At 38.6% G+C, this 19,549-nt stretch overlaps 1 protein-coding gene across 1 annotated transcript in view; it reads left to right on the forward strand.

Moving 5' to 3' along the window:
* The window catches only part of SLC15A5 (solute carrier family 15 member 5), a 90,126-nt gene that overhangs the window by 42,925 nt on the left and 27,652 nt on the right, over positions 1–19,549 (forward strand). Inside the window, exons 5-7 of the mRNA XM_065888358.1 lie at positions 562–748; positions 8,529–8,717; positions 18,608–18,739. Coding sequence (XP_065744430.1) covers positions 562–748; positions 8,529–8,717; positions 18,608–18,739 — 508 coding nt within the window. The remainder of the gene's footprint in view (positions 1–561; positions 749–8,528; positions 8,718–18,607; positions 18,740–19,549) is intronic.

Consider the following 19,549-nt stretch of genomic DNA (forward strand, 5'->3'; position numbering starts at 1 on the left):
CTTAAAAACAAGGCCAATCCAGGTAGCCTATAAAGACAGCCTACAACAAGTAATATGTTTCCTCACTGGGTCCCCTCTTAGGGAAAAATCATTCTTACCTATTTCGCCATCAAACTCGATGGTATTTAAAGGATCTAGCCTAGCCCCAAACTATTTTTTAATCCAGGTGAAAATGAAAGTCTTAATACTTTCTACTGGCTTTTGCTTTATTGTTGGGAAAAACAAAAAGCTTATTTGCTTATATGCAAAATTTATTACTTGATTTCTTATGTGTCATCCCAAGCACAAAATTAGGGTCACTTTTACTTTTCCAAGGAAAATTAAGAAGATAGACTAGATGACAAAATTCGTCCATAAAGAATCAGTAGAATTGTCAATAGACTAGACACAGTTCCTACTCTCCTTTGTCAGTTCATAATCATGACCTTGGAGACCCGGGGAACATCCAGCTCATCTGTCACAGAGTACTGGCAAGGGACAAGAAATCTGCCACAGGACACTTCCTCCAAAGTTACTTTAACCACTGTCTTACTGAATGGCTCTTTCCCCCTTCAAATACAGATTCCTTCAGGATATTATCTGCAGACCATGAATTCCAACCTGAATTTGGGTGGATTTCTTCTGCCAGTTGCAGTAATGAATGTCGTCAGCATCCTACCACTACTACTTTTAGCTCCTTTAATGGAGTATTTCAGCACCTGCCTATTTCCCTCTAAGAGAGATGGCCCATTTCTGTTGGCATGCATTAGTAAGTACAACTTACCATTTCAAGTGAATGGTTTACAACTTTTAAAATAAAAAAACACTGTACTAGGATCTAAGCTAGCTATATGCTCTGGAGTAGTCTGATTTTGACAAATTGGGAAGAAGGTGAATTTGAGAGTGATTATGTCCAGCTTCTCAAATCTCTACATAGACATCAGTGTCCCATTTTCTTTTCATCCTTTTATGCTTCCTCAGAAGACACACATAAAGACTTGGTGCAACTTCCAATGCCACCAAATGGCCTCTTCTTCTTCAAGTAAAGCAGTCTCTACTCTTAAGTCGATGCTGAGAATGTTCTTAAAAATTAACACAGGTAATGGACCTAAAAAATAATGCTGAGCTACATTTGGGAGGCTTTAACTTCTGAACCAGCAGAAAAATTTATTAAAAGTCGTATTCACAGCTTTAATATAGCACTTCTTCCAATAGTAAAGTGTAAAACAGTAATTTTCAAACATTTTTTCCAGCTTTATTGAGATATAATTGACATACTGTATAAGGCGCACAGTGTCATGAATTGATGCAAGTCTATACTGCAAAATATTTATCACAATAAGGTTAGTTAACACTTCCATTACCTCACATAATTACAGCCTTGCTGTTGTTATGGTCTACTCCTATTTTTAATAATTATTTTATTTTATTTATTTTTGGCTACATTGGGTTTTCATTGCTGCGCGTGGGCTTTCTCTAGTTGCAGCGAGCGGGGGCTACTCTTCGTTGCTGTACACGGGCTTCTCATTGCGGTGGCTTCTCTTGTTGTGGAGCACGGGCTCTAGGAGCGCGGGCCCCAGTAGTTGTGGCACATGGGCTTAGTTGCTCCGCAGCACGTGGGATCTTCCTGGACCAGGGATCAAACCCATGTCCCCTGCATTGGCAGGCGGATTCTTTGGTCTACTCCCATTTTTTTAAGTGAAAAAAAATGTAGGACTTCTTACTCAGAACACAATCAATAGACTGTAAAATAAAATCTCTGCCAACGAAATGGGAGAGGAGGAGCATTCTGGTCACACTCTCCTCTGCCTCGCTGTGGTCCCTCAGGAGCTGCCGTGGAACAAGACGACAAACGATGGTACGGGAAAACCAGGCTCAATCTAACGACCAGAAATGGAGGTCTCAGCCCCTGCTCTGCTACTGAGCTGCTCCTGAGTGAACTGGAAAAGCCACTTAACCTTTCTTGTCTTCTAGTTCACTTATTTTTTTTATTGAGGGGCATGCCTGAGATAAATTTTGGGTCCCTTTGTTCTGTAAGACTTTTGAAATCATTCAGGGTGACATCAGTACCTGGAGCCCAATTGGGACACAGAGTGAAAGCTCTATAAATGTTAACTAATATTGAGTCATCATTTGCAAGGGGCAGGTCTCATTGTTTGGTGAGTATAAACACAAAACAAAGGGAGTTTGAAACGCTTAAGAAATAGCATGGGGCTTCCCTGGTGGCGCAGTGGTTGAGAGTCCGCCTGCCGATGCAGGGGACACAGGTTCGTGCCCTGGTCCGGGAAGATCCCACATGCCGCGGAGCGGCTGGGCCCGTGAGCCATGGCCGCTGAGCCTGAGCGTCCGGAGCCTGTGCTCCGCAACGGGAGAGGCCACAACAGTGAGAGGCCCGCGTACCGAAAAAAAAAAAAAAAAAAGAAATAGCATGCAATGGCAACTTTATGTCTTATCATCTACTTGAGAAATAACTTCATTGAAATAGCCAAGGTCAAGCAACTGATTCTTTTCTCTTGGCTAACCAGTTGTTCTTCTTAATTCCTCCTTTGTAGAGATCTGTGAAGACCAAGCAGTCTTCTAGTAACCCATTATTATATATTTTGCTGTTCCTCTGTTTATAAATTAAATTTTAGGGTATGTGCTTCCTATTTACCAAAGCCATCAACAAGATCACATCACAAAGTAGATTTGTTTTTGGAAAGAACTCAAGTGACTAAACTCTCCCTAGTTTATTTTATCTTCAACTGTAGAGGTCTTTAGTGCATATTCTGTTTGGATTTATCCCATAAGCCAGTAACCCTGACATTCTTTATTGTCATAGGTTTAGGCAAACTATAAATCTTAATAGGTTTTGACAGTCCTTAAATCTTAAAAAGTGCTTTTTTTTGTCTGCCAGTGAAATCCAAAACAGTATTAGTGAATGCCCGACACTATTTGAGGATACAAAAGAAAAGACATCGTACCTACCCACAGCCAGTGTACTATTAATATATTGAATGCAGAAGAAAATGGGGGTAAATTTACATTGCAAAATACCAGACACTTTGGCAGTCCTGTACAGAATCATGAAAATTGAGTCTATGCTTCCAAATTATGCTTTAGTACTAAAAAAATTTTTTAATTGGGCTACTTTAGAGAAATATGGTATACAACATGACTGAAAGAACTACTTTAAAAATCCTTCCTGGAGGCTTCCCTGGTGGCGCAGTGGTTGAGAGTCCGCCTGCCGATGCAGGGGACACGGGTTCGTGCCCCGGTCCGGGAAGATCCCACATGCAGCGGAGCGGCTGGGCCCGTGAGCCATGGCCGCTGAGCCTGCGCGTCCGGAGCCTGTGCTCCACAGGGGGAGAGGCCACAACAGTGAGAGGCCTGTGTACCGCCAAAAAAAAAAAAAAAAAAAAAATCCTTCCTGGGAATTCCCTGGCAGTTCAGTGGTTAGGACTCCACACTTTCACTGCTGACCAGGCGAGGGCTCAGGTGCAATCCCTGGTTGGAGAACTAAGATCCCAAAAGCAATGCTCTGCAGCCAAAAAAAAAAAAAAAAAAATCCTGAGAATAAGAAATCTTAAATTCACTTGAAATATGAGCAACTTTCTCTTGGACAATTCTCCACTCTTGCATATTTGAAATCATGTCTATTCTTAAAGTGTGTGTGTGCTTTTCTGGATAGAGGAAAGTTAGAGTTATCTAACATATTGTTTGATGTTAATGAACTAAATATTCCCTATGAAGAGTGGTAACAGACTTATTGGGCAGGAAAAAGAAAGAAACTAGATTCATCTAAAAAAACTGAGCTATATTCTTCTGCATACAGAATACTGAATTCAGTTGTTTCTAAGCCAGACTCCATTCATTTGTTCATTTACATACTTGTTCACTTATTTGCATAATATTTTGCTATGGGAATATAAAGAGGTATGCATCTTTTTAACTAAATGTTTGCTTAAGTTTTCCATATTCTGCCTGTGATTATGGAAGATGAATAAGTTTTATCAGGACATATAAACATAAACCTAGGGTACTTTTTGATAGTAATCTACGTAACTGAATTAATCTAACATTAAAATTTACTTTCACTTTGAACCCAAGTACCTTGAAAATTGAGTGAAGTATATAAGTATATAAATTATGAACATACAAATATTTATGAATTCCTAATTGGAACCTAGGCACCTTCATATACATACCCCACTTAACTTCACGATAATTCATCATTTACTAGGTCAAGGGTCTCAAAGATAATGTCTTATTTGAATTCAGACCTTCTGATTCTAAGCCCATTGCATCATCATCATCACCATCATCATCATCATTATTCCACTTACCAGCCATACAGAGTTCTTAGATTACAGAAGTTATCAGTGTTAATTTGGAATCCTGACTGCGATTTCCAATTAAGGCTACGAAGTGAATGAAAAATTTTGTCATCACAATGAGTAGTTGCTCCTGGAGTCCCCCACTCCCTTTCACATTCAGTCGTTCCCCATCACGTTTAAGGAGGCAGATGGTATAGACAATGACGATGCCTAGTGTTTGACATGGATAATCACAGCCCCGGCCAAGAGTGAGGGATAGAGAAATCTCATTCAGTTGGTCAAACTAGAAATTTAATAAAGGGAAAAAAATGAGCTCACTTTCCTTCATCTAGCTCATAAACAGTGCAACGAAAGAGGAGTTTCTTATTCAAGATAGGACATTCTTGAGTTTATCAGCTAAAGAAAACAACAAGTGTACCAAAGTACCAACAATAAAAAAATCTCCAAACCTTCCAGAACTGTGAAAGGCAAAGGTTTGATACGCTCAGAGTGTTTCATCAAGACTGTATTTTCCTAACATTACATGTGACAGATTTGTCTGTTTAAAAGTCAATCTTAGTACACTAAAAATCTAGAATCAGTGATACTGTGATTTATCCTCTGACATCGTTGGATATCCTTTGTTTTAGCCTTTTTCGGTTCAAAAATGTTTACACCATGAGTATCTCCTTTCCTTACCATTAGCTAAAGCCCTGCAGTCTGTGGCTTTAGTAGCTAGCGCTGACACACACAAGTATTGATCTGACTAAAATCAGCCTAATTAAGATTGTTATTAAGCCTTATACAAAGCAGATGTGTACAACACAGCAGGTAGCAATTATCTGGGCTTTTAAGTAGCATTGATATTGAAATGCAGATGAAGTATATTCAAATATCTGCCAGACCTTCCTCTTTAAAATAAAACTTGAAAATTCAAATTCTAACTTAAAGTCTTTTATGATATAGGTATAGCCGAGGTGTTGTTTCCTTCTTGTGTAACCACTAACTTCTACGAGTCCTAATAATTGGCAGTGATATAAAATTTCTTTTTGGTTGGAATCAAAATGCTTGATAAATTAAAAACCAAGTCAGAGATCCAATCACCTTCATTGAAAGTAGGATTATTTCATCAAAACTACTTTTTCTCTATTATAGTTTTTAGAACTGTGACATTTTTCTAAGAAACATCACAGTGTATACCCATCGCAGAATACCTGGCGAGAGGAAGTATATAAACGCTAAAAGAAGTAACGTGCAAATATCTAGCCTGAATAACTCGTTCTTTCGGTTGTTCACGTGTTTAATAAAAGCACGTTAATGTTCTCAGGTTCTTACTTTTAAAGTTGACATGAACACTGGAATTAAATTTGAGGCCGACCATCTAGTAAACCATCTGAAGCAATAATTTATACCTTACAGATACACTTGTATAACTGATCTCCATGTAAATGAGTTACCTGTTCCAGGTTCAGAAGGTTAAACGCAAACTGAAGCCGAATCTCCTGAAATGAGTTTCGAGTGGTCTAAAGAGAAACGAAAGACAGAATATGGATAGCTCAATTCAAATACAGGAACACACCACTAGCAGGAGAAACAATAAAGCCAAAAACGTATGCCATTCTAATAGTGGGTGAGAAGGATCTTCCACAAAGGCAGCAGACGTGTATGATGATAAAATCACAGCTGTCTCTATAAGAGTGTTTTATGGACACCAGTATATTCTTACATCAGCTAATTTCATATCCTCAGAATTTTCCAAAATCATGGATCCAAGGGCAATTTCTCAAGGATTCAGTAGAATTCCATACTTACTGTTGTGTTACACATCAGAGACTCATACATCAAACTACACATAAAAAAACCCATAGTTTTCTCAGTGAGGTAAATTTAACCAATAATGGAAGAATCTTAACATATCTATATTGTAGTATTAGATTCTGCTTCAATAGGAAATGGCAAGTACAACCGAAATGTTTGAATAAATTCTGACTTTTAAAAATTTCGTTGTGGTCTAGGTTGGAAAATTATTACATGGTGGGATAATAGAACAAACTATAAGAGCTTTAAGACTTTTATAGACCTGTCTACAATCACACAGCCAATATTAAAACATACATTATTTATCTGAATATAATATCTCCTTTGGAACCATGTGCTTTATCTTGTAAATACAGATCTGCTAGAGGTGTAAAATGTGTACATTCTGATAAACTGTACTCTGCTTTGGACGAGTTATGATCTAATAGAAGTTAGGAATAAAAATGGAGCAGATTAAATTTAGGTTGGAATCCAACTTTGTTATGAATTTTTAAAAAGCCATTTTTCACTTGCACTGGAGTGCAGCAGCAAATAAAAAGCAAATGTAGTTACCTAGATGCTTCAGGTGAAATACACTTTGCCCTAAAATATCTAGGCAAATGAGTTAAATATTCGTGCTTTGCTTGAAATTGGAGAACTATCTTTCATTGGGCTTTCCTAGACCTGGTCTCAGAGCGCTCTATGCTAGAGAAGTTTAACGTGTGTAGAAATCTTCTTGGATCTTGTTGAATGCAGATCTGATTCAGTCTTTCTAGGATGAAGCTTGAGATTCTGTATGTCTAGCAAGCTTCCAGGTGATCCCTAAGCTGTTGATCAGGGACTATACTTTGAGTTTCAAGGCCAGAGCAAGAGGCCAAGAGACTTCTCTCTCACGTTTCATGCCTATGTACAGGAAACAGAGGCCCAGGTAAAAAAGCCACAATTCCGCATCAAGTCAGAGCTAAAATTCATCAGTAAGCCATAAAACCTGATGACTAAACCAAGGTTTGGCCAACCATTACACTCATGGGCCAAATCTGGCCCCAACTGCCCTAGCAAACTGCTTTACATATAGCGGTAACAGAGTAAATATTAAATTGAATTGACATTTCAGGTCTCTTTCTGGTGAGTCTTAACGTGCCAAGTAATCTAGATAAATCCTGTGATGAATTTTATCTTAAAGGTAGATAATATTAAAATTCCTTTTTTAAATATGAACTGTTAACAGAACCAAAATCTCTACTTCATTATGAATGGGCCTTCGTGGAACCTGATTTAAAGTAATAATAAATTTTAAAATTCCTCAAATTTTCTCTTATTCAGATTTCCTCCCTTTTTACACCTTCTATTTCTTGAGGTCTCAGTAAAGAGCAGATTTTATGGATACATTTAAATGCTGAGATACAATCAAAAAATTTACCTACCAGTTTCTCTATCAACCAAAACAAACATTAAGCTATTTAAACATCAGATTGATTTTTCGGAATTGAAAGCTTTGCCTTATCTGAAATTTTATGCAAGTTAGCGAAAGGTGACTATCTCTAAATTTCAAGTAAATTCCATCAAGCTAAAGTTTGCCTCTGCTCTAACAATGGGATTAAGTCCAGTAATAGGAATGATAAATTGAGAAATGGAATGGTTGCGGTAGATATAAACCGTACCAAAACTGTAACAAAATCTCTACTCATTTTCAACCAAAAATTCCTAGATAATTCCTTAAAAGTAAAAGAGAAAAGCTGAACCACTATCTGAATAATTGCTTCCATTTATGTCTGTTTCCTAGTTAATTCACCTTTAATATTTTTTTCCTAAGCCAAAGTTTCTAGTCTTTAATTCAGTAACAGCTGCTTTACTTTTTCTGAAAAGATTAGAGAAATGTCAGAAAACTGAGGACTGATGATGCTTACAGGTTATTTCAAAACTGTTTTTCAATAATAATTAAAATCTTATAAAGAGATCATTTTATTTAAAATTTTCCCAAATCATTTTTGATTCAGATATATCTAAAAAAGTTATCAGAATAATATAACTTATCTGAGGATAAAAGTTCAAAACCATTGCTTTAGCTTCAATAATAATTGCTACTAATTGCTACCAGGAACCGTGACAATAATAACTGTACATTGTCTTTAAATCTCACAGCCATCCTACAAAGTAAGTGTCTTTAACCCCATCTTAGAGCTGAGGAAAGAGATAATGAGGTTAAATAACTGAGGCCATGTAACCAGTAAGTCAGGAAATAGGGAACTCATGTAGCCATTTCTGAGAGACCAGAGCCTGAGCACAGGAAAATCACACAACACAGTTAGCTGGCATCTGGATATCCTTGGAACATCAGCAAAAACAACAGATGTTGAGGATACATCCTCTACTGTCCATGTGTAAGAAATGCTATAGCCTATTACACTGATTTGGAGGCTCTTTAAAATTTTTTTTTCTTTTTCACTTTTTCTTCAGTTGCTGGCAATCTTTCTGCTGCATTATCTGTGATGGTAGCTGGCTTCTTTGAAATACACAGAAAGCACTTCCATCCAGTCAAGCAGTCTCTTTCAGGCAAAGTTGCCACCATTTCCTCCATGCCCTGTTTCCACCTGGTTCTTCAATACATTTTACTTGGAGGGGCTGAAACTCTGGTCAACCCAGCCTGTGAGTAACAATTTTTTCACCACCTGTTAGAACACACTGAGTCTTCACACAGAACACATCACCTCAAGCAGCTGGAGATCTAGTCCCACGCTGGAGATTTCCCACAATGCTTCAGAACAAGCCTATGCATCACCCTCATTTTTAAAAAATGTATAATTACTCTTTCTTCCTTTACTACATACAGACTATCATTAATTCTACCTGAATATAGATAGAATGGAACGTAAGATTTACTAACTTGGTTAAAGGCAGTGATCATTTGGTCAGATACAAGACAGGAGGAAAAAACTTTGCTAAAATCTAGAAGACACTGCTGACATATGCAGACGAAAACTCTCCTCTTCTCCCTTCCCTCTTCCCACCCCGCTCCCTCTCATTCATAGATAAACTCACATATATACTCCCTCCAAGAATGACATTTCTAATGTACTTTCAGAGTATATAAGTATGCAAAGCAATGAAAATTTGAGTCAATTTTCCAGACAACTCAATGTCTTTAAATTAAATTACACTAAATTAAGTGGGATCACTAGTGTTTCATAAGACAGGTTCAAAGTAACTTTATTAAAAATCAAGCATATTCTGGCATATCTAGATGGCTGATATTAATTAAACTAGCCACTTTAAAATTCATCAAAATATTTCTGTGACTTCTTGCACAGAAATGTGTGTGTGTGTGTGAGTGTGTGTGTGTATTTACCAGTGTGATCTACTGCATCCTATATTTCTATCTTCCTTATTGTTCCCTGTATGGGGAATCCTGATTGTAACTCAAGCACCAATTATACTTTACCAAGATTATTTTTATAACTTCCTAACTCTTCCTACCTTTAACATCTCTCCTGTTCTAGCTACTCAATTCACAACCTTTTGAATAATTATCCTAAATGACAATTCTACCATTTCCCTTGTTTAAAATCTTCAATGATTCTATTATCTTCAGTTATTCTTAAATTCCTTAAAGAAATATATATTTTATATATACATACGTGCACACATACACATACATATATATGATACTGAAGCAGTTCTTTGAAAAAAGTCAAAATAAAATTGTGTCATTACAGTCATATATATGTTGGACTTCTTTTTTATAATTTTAAATCATTTCATTCCACATGAAATAAAAGGTTTTATGAGATTCTAAAATGTGGCTATCACTGTTTAACACTACAAGGAATACAACAGAAGTATAAAAGAATGCCACCACACAAATATTTGTGACTTCCCTGATGTTTCCAGAAAACTGTTGGACGTAGTCAGCCAGAATTTTATAGGTTAGATGTGAAGAAAGGTAATGTATGAAGGTGATGAGTGAATGCAGTCAGGAAATGCCCAGCCAGCTAAGCAACTGTGGTTCAACACACAAAAGCCAGAGAGGCACTTACACACATAGACTTCAAAAGGCAGATCATGTAGTATAAATCATTTAGTCCAGCCATCCCTGATTTACCCATCTGGAAGCTGAGGTCAAACTAAGTCAACTGACTTTTCCTCTATAGAGCTCATGGGGTAGGGACCAGAGACTTTGTTTTGACTTACAGCTTTGTCACTTACTACATGTGTGACCTTAAAAATTCATTTAACCACTAAGCTTCACCTTTTAGATCTTTAAAATGGAAATAATTATAATCCTTCCTTATATCACAGCATCAGTGTAACAGTCAATGGGAATGAAGCCTACTTCTTGAGAATTAAATGACATAAAACGTGAAAGGGTGTTTGGAACTGTAAAATCAAGAATCACTCTTCTGGAAGGCAGTACAGCATAGCCGTTAATATCCATGGTCTTAAAGTCAGGCAGATCTGAATTCAAACCCACTTCAGCCACTGACTGGTTGTGTGACCTTGGCAAAATTATTCTGCATTTCTGAGCCTTTCTCATCATCTATAAAAAATGGGGAAGGGATATTGTAAGGACTAAGTGAAAAATATTTCACGTAAAGGAAAAAAGCAGAGTGTCGAATATATAGACAGCACTCAGTATTAGCAGCAGTAATGTATGCTGTTATTTTTGTTACTATCTTTCACATAAATTAATAGTCCAAGACTCAGGGCTCAAGCACAGATGTCCGGCTCATAACTCTTTCTACCACACCTACCACAATGTGAGCACCAGGAGACTTGGCAGTGTGGGCAGAATCGTGTCTTTCTCACCAGTCGTCCTAGGTCCCTTTTCTCTCCTTACTTCTCACCTCCAATCCAACAGCAAGTCTTTGTCTTTACTCTGAAATATAATCTAAATCTGTCCCTGTCTTCAAATGAATTGATCTATGAAACACAAACAGACTCAGAGACCTAGAGAACAGATTTGTGGTTACCAGAGGGGAGGGGGTGGGGGAGGGAAGGACTGGAAGTTTGGGGTTAGCAGATATAAATTATTACATATAGGATGGATAAACAACAAGGTCCTACTGTATAGCACAGGCAACTATATTCAATATCCTGAGATAAACCATAATGGAAAAAAAACCATTAAGAAATGTCTTTATATGTATAACCGAATAAACTTTGCTGTATGGCAGAAATTAATACAACATTGTAAATCAACTGTACTTCACTAAAAATAAAACTTGTAAAAATGAAAAAATGACAAATAAATCTGGCTCTGTCTCACTATGTCCTTTGCTATCCACCTGGTCTCTAATCCCAATTCCTTTTTTTTTTTTTTTTTTTTTTTTTTGGCCATGCTACAAGGCATGCAAGTTCTTTCCCAACCAGGGATTGAACCCTTGCCCCCTGCATTGGGAGCATGCAGTCTTAACCACTGGACCACCAGGGAAGTCCTCTAATCTCAATTCTTTCTGAACCTCCTAACTTGTCTCCCTGCTTCCTCTCCTGCCTGAGACCATTCTCTTAACAGCTATCCTGCTCTTTCTAAAACATCAGTCCTGTCGTTCCCCTGCTTAAAATTCCACAATAGGGATTTGGAGATAAATTTCTTAAATGGTGAGTAAGACTCCACGTGATTCGGCCTCCGTGTACTGCTCCAACCACATTCTAGAACATTCTTTCCCCGACCGCTTCACTAGAAATTTGATGATCTTCATTCTGTGTTTCTAAGGTGTCAAACTTATTTTTGCCCCAAGGCCTTTGAACTTCCTCTGTCTAGAATCTCTTTTCTTTCCTCTTCAAGCAGCTGGCTTCTCCTCATTATTGAGTTTTCTCAAAGATTGAGTTTCCTCGTCAGAGAGGATTCCCTGGTCATCCCATCATCTTCCAGTCCATTACCCTGTTCCACTTTTTTTAAAATAACACTTGTGAGAATCAAAAATTTTCTTATTTATAAGTGTATGTTTATTGCCTGCCTCTCACCATGAGAATGTACAGTCTTGAAGTACATTTTCTGATCTTTCTTTTTCATCTCTGTATTCTTCCGTGTTCTGAAAAGTACACATATATGGTAGGTGATAAATAAGTATATTTTACATACTAGATTGAATAAACTAATGAATGGATGAACTCTATAGCCATTTCTATTTGAGTATAATAAAAATATACTATTCAAATTACTGACAGTGTCCTACATTGTTAGCACTGAGAAAGCAAGCACAGTGGATCACTTCCCAAATTTCAGTGGACGTTTTTTACCCCGTTAAGTCATGGTGGACATTGAAGATGATTCGCAAGAAAAAAAAAAAAAAGAAAACACTTCAAATTACGTCTTAATCATGGCAGTGTATACCCCCGCTATCTCATAACTTGTTTTTGTTTATTCAAATAATACTGTGTGGGCGTCTACAATATGCCTGACACTGCTCCAGGAACTTAAGACACATCAGCTTAAAAAAAAGAAAGAAAACATTTCTGCCATTGTAGGACTTATATTCTACCAAGGGGAGAAAGGTAATACACAATAAATGTAATAAATAAATCACAGAGCATGTTAGAAGTTGATGAGTGCTAAAGAAGAAAAGATAGAAAAGGATAAGGGGAATCAGAAATGCCAAGGAGGGAGAGAACAGGTTGCAGCATTAAGAGATTGGTCAGGATAGACCCCAGTGAGAGGTGACATTTGAGCAGAGACTTGAAATAGTTGAGGGAGTCATCCACATGGATATATGTAAAGAATATCATTGCTGGAAAAGCAGTCAGTAAATGCAAAGATGGGAGGTGTGTCTGGCAAGAAAGTGCAAGGAGTCTCATGCAGTTGGAGGAGTGAGGAAGAGAGAAACTGGTAAGAGATGAGTAAAAGTGGCCATTGTAAAGACTACAACTTGGGGCTTCCCTGCTGGTGCAGTGGTTGAGAGTCCGCCTGCCGATGCAGGGGACACGGGTTCGTGTCCGGGTCCGGGAGGATCCCACATGCCGCGGAGCGGCTGGGCCCTTGAGCCATGGCCGCTGAGCCTGCGCGTCCGGAGCCTGTGCTCTGCGGGGGGAGAGGCCACATCAGTGAGAGGCCCGCGTACTGCAAAAAAAAAAAAAAAAGACTACAACTTGGGCTCTGAGTGACATGGGAAAAGGAGTGACATGATATTACTCACACTTAAAAAAAAAAGAAAAACCCTCTCTCTGCTGTAGAGAATATACTATAGTGAGGAAAAGGATAGATACATGGAGGTACTAATCTAAGGAAGACCAATGAGTGTCTCAGAACAGGAAGAAGCAGTATAGGTAGTGAGAAATAGTCAGAGTTTAGTCATATTTGAAGACAGACCACTAGAGTGAAAGAGGGGAGTTAGCGATGACATCAAAGTTGTTGACCTGAGCAATTGGAAGGATGGAGTTGACATCTATAGAGAGATAACAGGCTACCGGTGCAGCAAGCCTTGAGGAGAAGATCACGAGTTTCATGTTGGACATGTTGAGGATGAGCTGTCAAACAGAGATATCAAAAAGGGCATTGGATATCCAAGCCTATGATTTGGTACTGAAGTAGGGGACAGATGCAATTTGACAGTCATAAGCATTTCAGTGGTATTTAAAGTAATGGGACTAGTTGAGATCACCAAGGGAGTCAGGGTACATAGGAAGTCGGTGTAGACAGAGAAGAGGATTCAAGAACTGAGAGCCCTGAGGCACTCCATTATGAAGACATTCAGGAGATGAGAAATTTGCAAAGGAGACAGAAAAGAACCTGAGAAAAGAAGAAAACCAAGAATGCAACATCTTAAAAGTCAAATGAAGACAAGGTATCCAGGAGGAGGGAATGATCAACTGTGTCAAATGCTGATGGATCAAACAAGCTGAGGACTGAGAATTGACTATTGAATTAAACAATCTATGGGCTATGGGTGATTTTGGCAAGAGTTTTTTGTATGCCCAGAATGGGAACGTTCAAAAGCCTGACCAGAATACGTTTAAGGGATAACGGGACAAGAAGAATTGAAGACGATTCATTTGAAAAACTTTGCTACAAAGGGAAACAGGGGAATGAAACAGTAGCTGACAAGGAACGGGGTTAAGAAAGGGTTTTTTATTTGTATTGCTTTTAAGGAAGAAAAATGATGGCATCACAGATTATTCTGGTGGGAATGATTCAACAGAGAGGGAAAGTTGATGGTGTCAGGAAAATACAAGTTGAGAATTTGGCTTACACAGTAGCAAGCATAGTTCATCAATGGGGACAGTTTGGAAGTCAGAGTGTGTAGATGCAGAAACTCATGGTGTGGAGATTCTATGGAAATTCTCTTCCAGCTAATTCGATATCTTTAGTGAAGCAGGATGCCAAGCCATGAGCTGAGGATGAAGGAGGACATGTTGGGGGTTGGAAGAGAGGGGAAAGGCGTGTAGTCGTTGTCTAGAACAATGGGGAGTGAAGGAACCAGGGAGATAATATAGAAGTTACCACAGAGCATAAGGAGGCCATTTGAGGTTTGTGGGCAGGAATTTAAAATGGATTGGTCAACGGAGTTATAAGGTTTTCTCCAGCCACATTAGACTGCATGGATACAGGAGCAGAGATAGCAGGTAAAGAATTGTTTTGCCAATCAATTTCCAGAAAGCAAGAGACAGGCAAAGAAATGAGGGAATGTGTTAGAATATGACTCTGACAGTTGAACTTAACTCATCCAGTGGAACTTAACTTGAGTAAAAAGAGTAGTGAGGGGCTTCCCTGGTGGCGCAGTGGTTGAGAGTCCGCCTGCCGATGCAGGGGACACGGGTTCGTGCCCCGGTGTGGGAGGATCCCACATGCCGCGGAGCGGCTGGGCCCGTGAGCCATGGCCACTGAGCCTGCGCGTCCGGAGCCTGTTGCTCCGCAACGGGAGAGGCCACAACAGTGAGAGGCCCGCGTACCGCAAAAAAAAAAAAAAAAAAAGAGTAGTGAGAACATGAAGGGCATGAAAGAGGTGAAAATAATAAAAGGAGTAATGGAGTGGAGGCCCTGAAGGAGGACAAGCATTCTGGTGGTTGAGTAGTCAAGAATAAGCTGGGGAGATGGAAGGTGGTAGTCAGAGGGGAAGGCACAAAGATGAGATTATGGAGTGGTGACAATTATTACTCTAGGGCATGGGTTGGCAAACATTTTCTTAAAAGTGTCACATAGTAAATGGTTAAGTTTTACACTCTACTCTCCGTTACAACTACTCAACTCTGTCATTGTGGTGTATAAGCAATCAGAGACAATATACAGTAAATGGGTGTGGCTCTGTTCCAATAAAACTTTATTTATAAATAGGTGGCAGGCTGGACCTTACCTGACTGTAGTTCAACAACCCTGGTCTGGGGTGCAAGATTCAGGGTGTGACCATGGGTGTGAGTGGCTGATGTCAAGTGGAGGACAAGGACATTGGAAAGGAGGTCAGGAACTGGGAAACCAAGAGATGGCAGGATGGAAGGTTGGGAGGATGATCTATATGTATGTGTGCGTTAAAATTGCCGAGGATTAAGGCAGAAGTGGAACTGGAGAGTGTGACCATTAGAGGGGAGCTGATGACTTTGAAAAATAGAGGAAAATGTCTTAGCGATTGGTGGCTGACAGCACAAAAGAGAAATATTAGGTGATATAATTGGGTAACATGAGATTCAAAGCTGAAGCTTTTTAGGGATGAGGAAGGAAAAGTGACCTGAAAATTGAAATAGTATAAAGTTCCATTTTCTAGTTCTGTGGTGCTTCTCCACATGTTCAAAATAACCCCTCACCAAATGCAATAAACACATTTTAACTGTTTAAGAACAACTGGAGTAAAAGAAATTTCCGGCAACGAGTTCCTAGCACCAGGTGCGTCAGGAAGGCAGTTCTGGCCCTATAGTTTGTAGATCCCGCATATGCTGTGATGGGGCATCTTTGCAAAACACTAACCACCCTCCACCTGGAGACACATTTCAGCTCTCTTTGGCAAGAAGACCAGCTTTCCCGTACACTGAATATTTTCTACAGTGTCTTCACAGTAAAATGAGAATTTTAGAATAGTGGCAGACTTGTTGATCATATCTATACTACAACATGCCAAAAGAAGTATCATGGAGCCTAAAAAATCAAGCTGGTGATCACCAAAGTCGAAAAAGATCAGAACATGCAAGTAGACGCCTGGAATTGGAGATCAGAGGACTAGAAGCGCTAAGTCCTATAAAAGGGAACCGGAGGCTTTCAAAACGATGGAAATGACATCAAAGAGAGGTTCACCAGCAGGCAGAGAGCTGGCAAAGTGTGTTCATGAATTATATACCGCACCAGAAGTTCTAGCAAGAGAAAAGCACAGGATTAATAATTAACTAGCAAAGTAATACTGGGCTTGTAGAGTTTCTGCTTTTTCTCAGTGAAAGAAATCGGCCTACTTCGTCTTTCTGCCCATTGTTTGTCTCCTCATATTTATAAAGAGGAAAGTTCATAAGCCACATCCTTTTTATAGCCATGAATCATTTCTTCCCAAAGCCTCTTCAGCATTTTCCTCGTACTCTCCTTTGGATCTTTCTGAACAAACCTTGCGAGCCTGGCCTCGGGCTCCTGCTGGTGGTTTGCACTGCACAAGAGAGCTCTGGTACCCACGGCCTCCTGGTGCCGATATTTGAAGCCCTTCTTCACAGCATTTTATTTCTCACCATCATTACCTTCATCTCCAGTAACTATGTGTGGTATTAAGTGCGCAGTTAGCACCGCCGTTAGTATTGTGCATATCTCTGCTTTCTGCCCTCCCAGAGTTTAAAATCCAGGAAAGATGTACTGATGCTTTTTTCCCACCCTCGGCCCCAGAACTCAGCACATCTGGAGCACAGAGACTCCTTTAAATGTTTATCAAATGATAAATAAAAACACGTGGAGAACACACAGAAAGCAAAACAGAAATGTTAATTGAAAACAGGAAGGAACATGAATACATTGACATTAGGTGTTAGTAAGTTCATTTAAAAGTGCTGGACAGGACTTCCCTGGTGGCGCAGGGGTTGAGAGTCTGCCTGCTGACGCGGGTTCGTGCCCCAGTCCGGGAAGATCCCACATGCCGCCGAGCGGCTGCGCCCGTGAGCCATGGCCGCTGAGCTTGCACGCCCGGAGCCTGTACTCCGCAACGGGAGAGGCCACAACAGTGAGAGGCCCGCGTACCGCAAAAAAAAAAAAAAAAAAAAGTGCTGGACAAATGCAGAGTTTTACTGGGGTAAAAGTACAGAGAAACCAGGGGTAAAGTCTTCCTGAGAGGGAAGGGAGAAGGTAATAAAATCTCATTCTTCTTAGAGAGAGGGAAACTAAAAGTTTAGTGCTTACAGTATATCAGTTTTCTATCACCACATTTCTTTTTTAAAAGAGCTTTAGTGTTTATCTACTAGCTCTCATTGTAGAAAAATTTGCAAAATTCAAGAGTAAAAATCCAATAATTCAGCCAGTCAAAGCTAAAACTGTTCATGCCATTTAATGTGTTTACTTACAATATTTTGCCACTCATATACAAAAGAGAGAGATGAGTACAATAAACTCCCATGTATTCATGTTCCAGCTTCATATTTTAGCTTTATCCCTTAGATTGCCATGCATATTTTAACATAGTTATGTTGATATGGAATGTACAAAATTATATATACTTATTTTGTTTATTTCTGATATTGAAAAAATTATTTTTAAGCGAAAATTAAAAAGAACTTTGCTCCGTGATTTTCTTTCAACCTCTTACCACCATCATTACTATTACTCCAACGATGACTTGGGGGGGAAAAGATAACCATTTTGGAGACCCAATGCTTAAGCTACTGTCTCTTCTTAACTGGGATAATTTAAATGCATATAAAGGGCTTTGCACAGTGCCTTACACAAGTAGTTAGGGGCTATTTGATTTGGTAAAATTAATACTGTTAAAAATAGCTAAACTTATTCAGCACTGTAATAAACACTTTACATATATTATAGCAAGTAACAGTCACAGCACCTCAGCAAGTGAGTAATGGTCTTACTCTCATTTTATAGAGAAGAACACTGAGGCTTAGGAAGTTTAAGTAACATACTTAAAATCACAGGGGTAGTAAACAGTTGACCCGAGATTTTAGTATAAGCTTATCTAACTCCAGAGCCCATGCTGTTAACCTCCATGCTAGTTTTCTATGATAAATTCAAGATCTCTATAGGGAACCTAATGATGTATATGGAAGTACAGAATCATAGACCTTATTGATAGATTGCCATGATATTAACCAGTACAAGCCTTAGCTCAATCCAAAATTCATAAGAAATATTCCAATTGAGGTGAAATTTGGGTGAATATATTGGGACACTCAACCACCAGTAATCAAATTTTCCTTGTACCATTACAGCAATATATTTTGCCATTTTTTATTCCTTGTAGACATCTGTAAATTGTAACATCATAATATAGCTTACTATAGTAACTTTAACAAAGTCCAACAGAAATTTTGCCTGTTTTGGTAAACTTTCTTTGAGGTATGATCAATACTAATTTGAAGAATACCTGTGAAAGTATTTTAAAATTTAAAGAATTCTAAATTCTGACCTTTTTCCTTCTCAGTCTCTGTAATATCATACAGATTTGTTCCAAGTACCATCAGAGGAAACTTTATGAATTGTTTGACGCTGTTCAATGGTTTTGGTTGTTTCATGGGGGCACTGATGGTGGAGCTGGTCTACCTCATCTCAGAAGGTAAAAACAGTTTCATGGTATGCTTATATATATATTGATTTGATGACTAGAGAATTGAGGGACAAAACCTTAAGAGAGGGGTTTTGCTAGCGTAGTCTTTTTTAAAATTGATCCACTTTTGCAATTAAGAGAGTTAAGATAGGAAATAGACTCTTGCTGTATTCATTAATTTCTAGGAATTGTTTTTCTTTTGATAGGGGGAGGTAATTACAGAATGTCACTTCTCATGAGACCCTGTCTTTCTTTCGTGTATTTTAAAACAAACTGGTCATTATATTCTTACTGGGTCTTTCAACAGGGCTGTATTCCATAATGTGTCATAGCTGGCACAGGTGACCCTCAGAAAAGGTAAGTCCTGTGTAAATATAAAAGGACAGGGTATCTGGATGATCCTTTAGCCAGAAATAGTGTCTGTGCAACCAAAGAGAAATTGTGAGTTGAATGACAACTGATCTTGGAAATTTTTCCCTATAGATATTTTGGTAAGGAGAAACAATCAATCTGAAAAATTCACATGCAACATAAAAAGTACTACACTTATATGGGCTGGTAGAAAAATCAAACAGGATAACATTAAAGATTAGCTGTCACAGTGAAATGTCTTTGGCTGTTTTTTAAATCTACAGACTTTTTCCTTTATTTGTTCTGAGAGGTTAATACAGCTTAAAATTTATTAAATTTGCTTGTGCTTATTTTATGGGAAATACTGCATGCCTATTCTCTGCTTTCAAAAATACTTAGTTATACTTTTAAAATAATGTAAAGAAACATTCATTTGTATTCTCTACAAATAAATTTTACTTGCCTACG

Source organism: Phocoena phocoena, chromosome 11 (genome assembly GCF_963924675.1).
Source record: "Phocoena phocoena chromosome 11, mPhoPho1.1, whole genome shotgun sequence".
Lineage (NCBI taxonomy): Eukaryota > Metazoa > Chordata > Mammalia > Artiodactyla > Phocoenidae > Phocoena > Phocoena phocoena.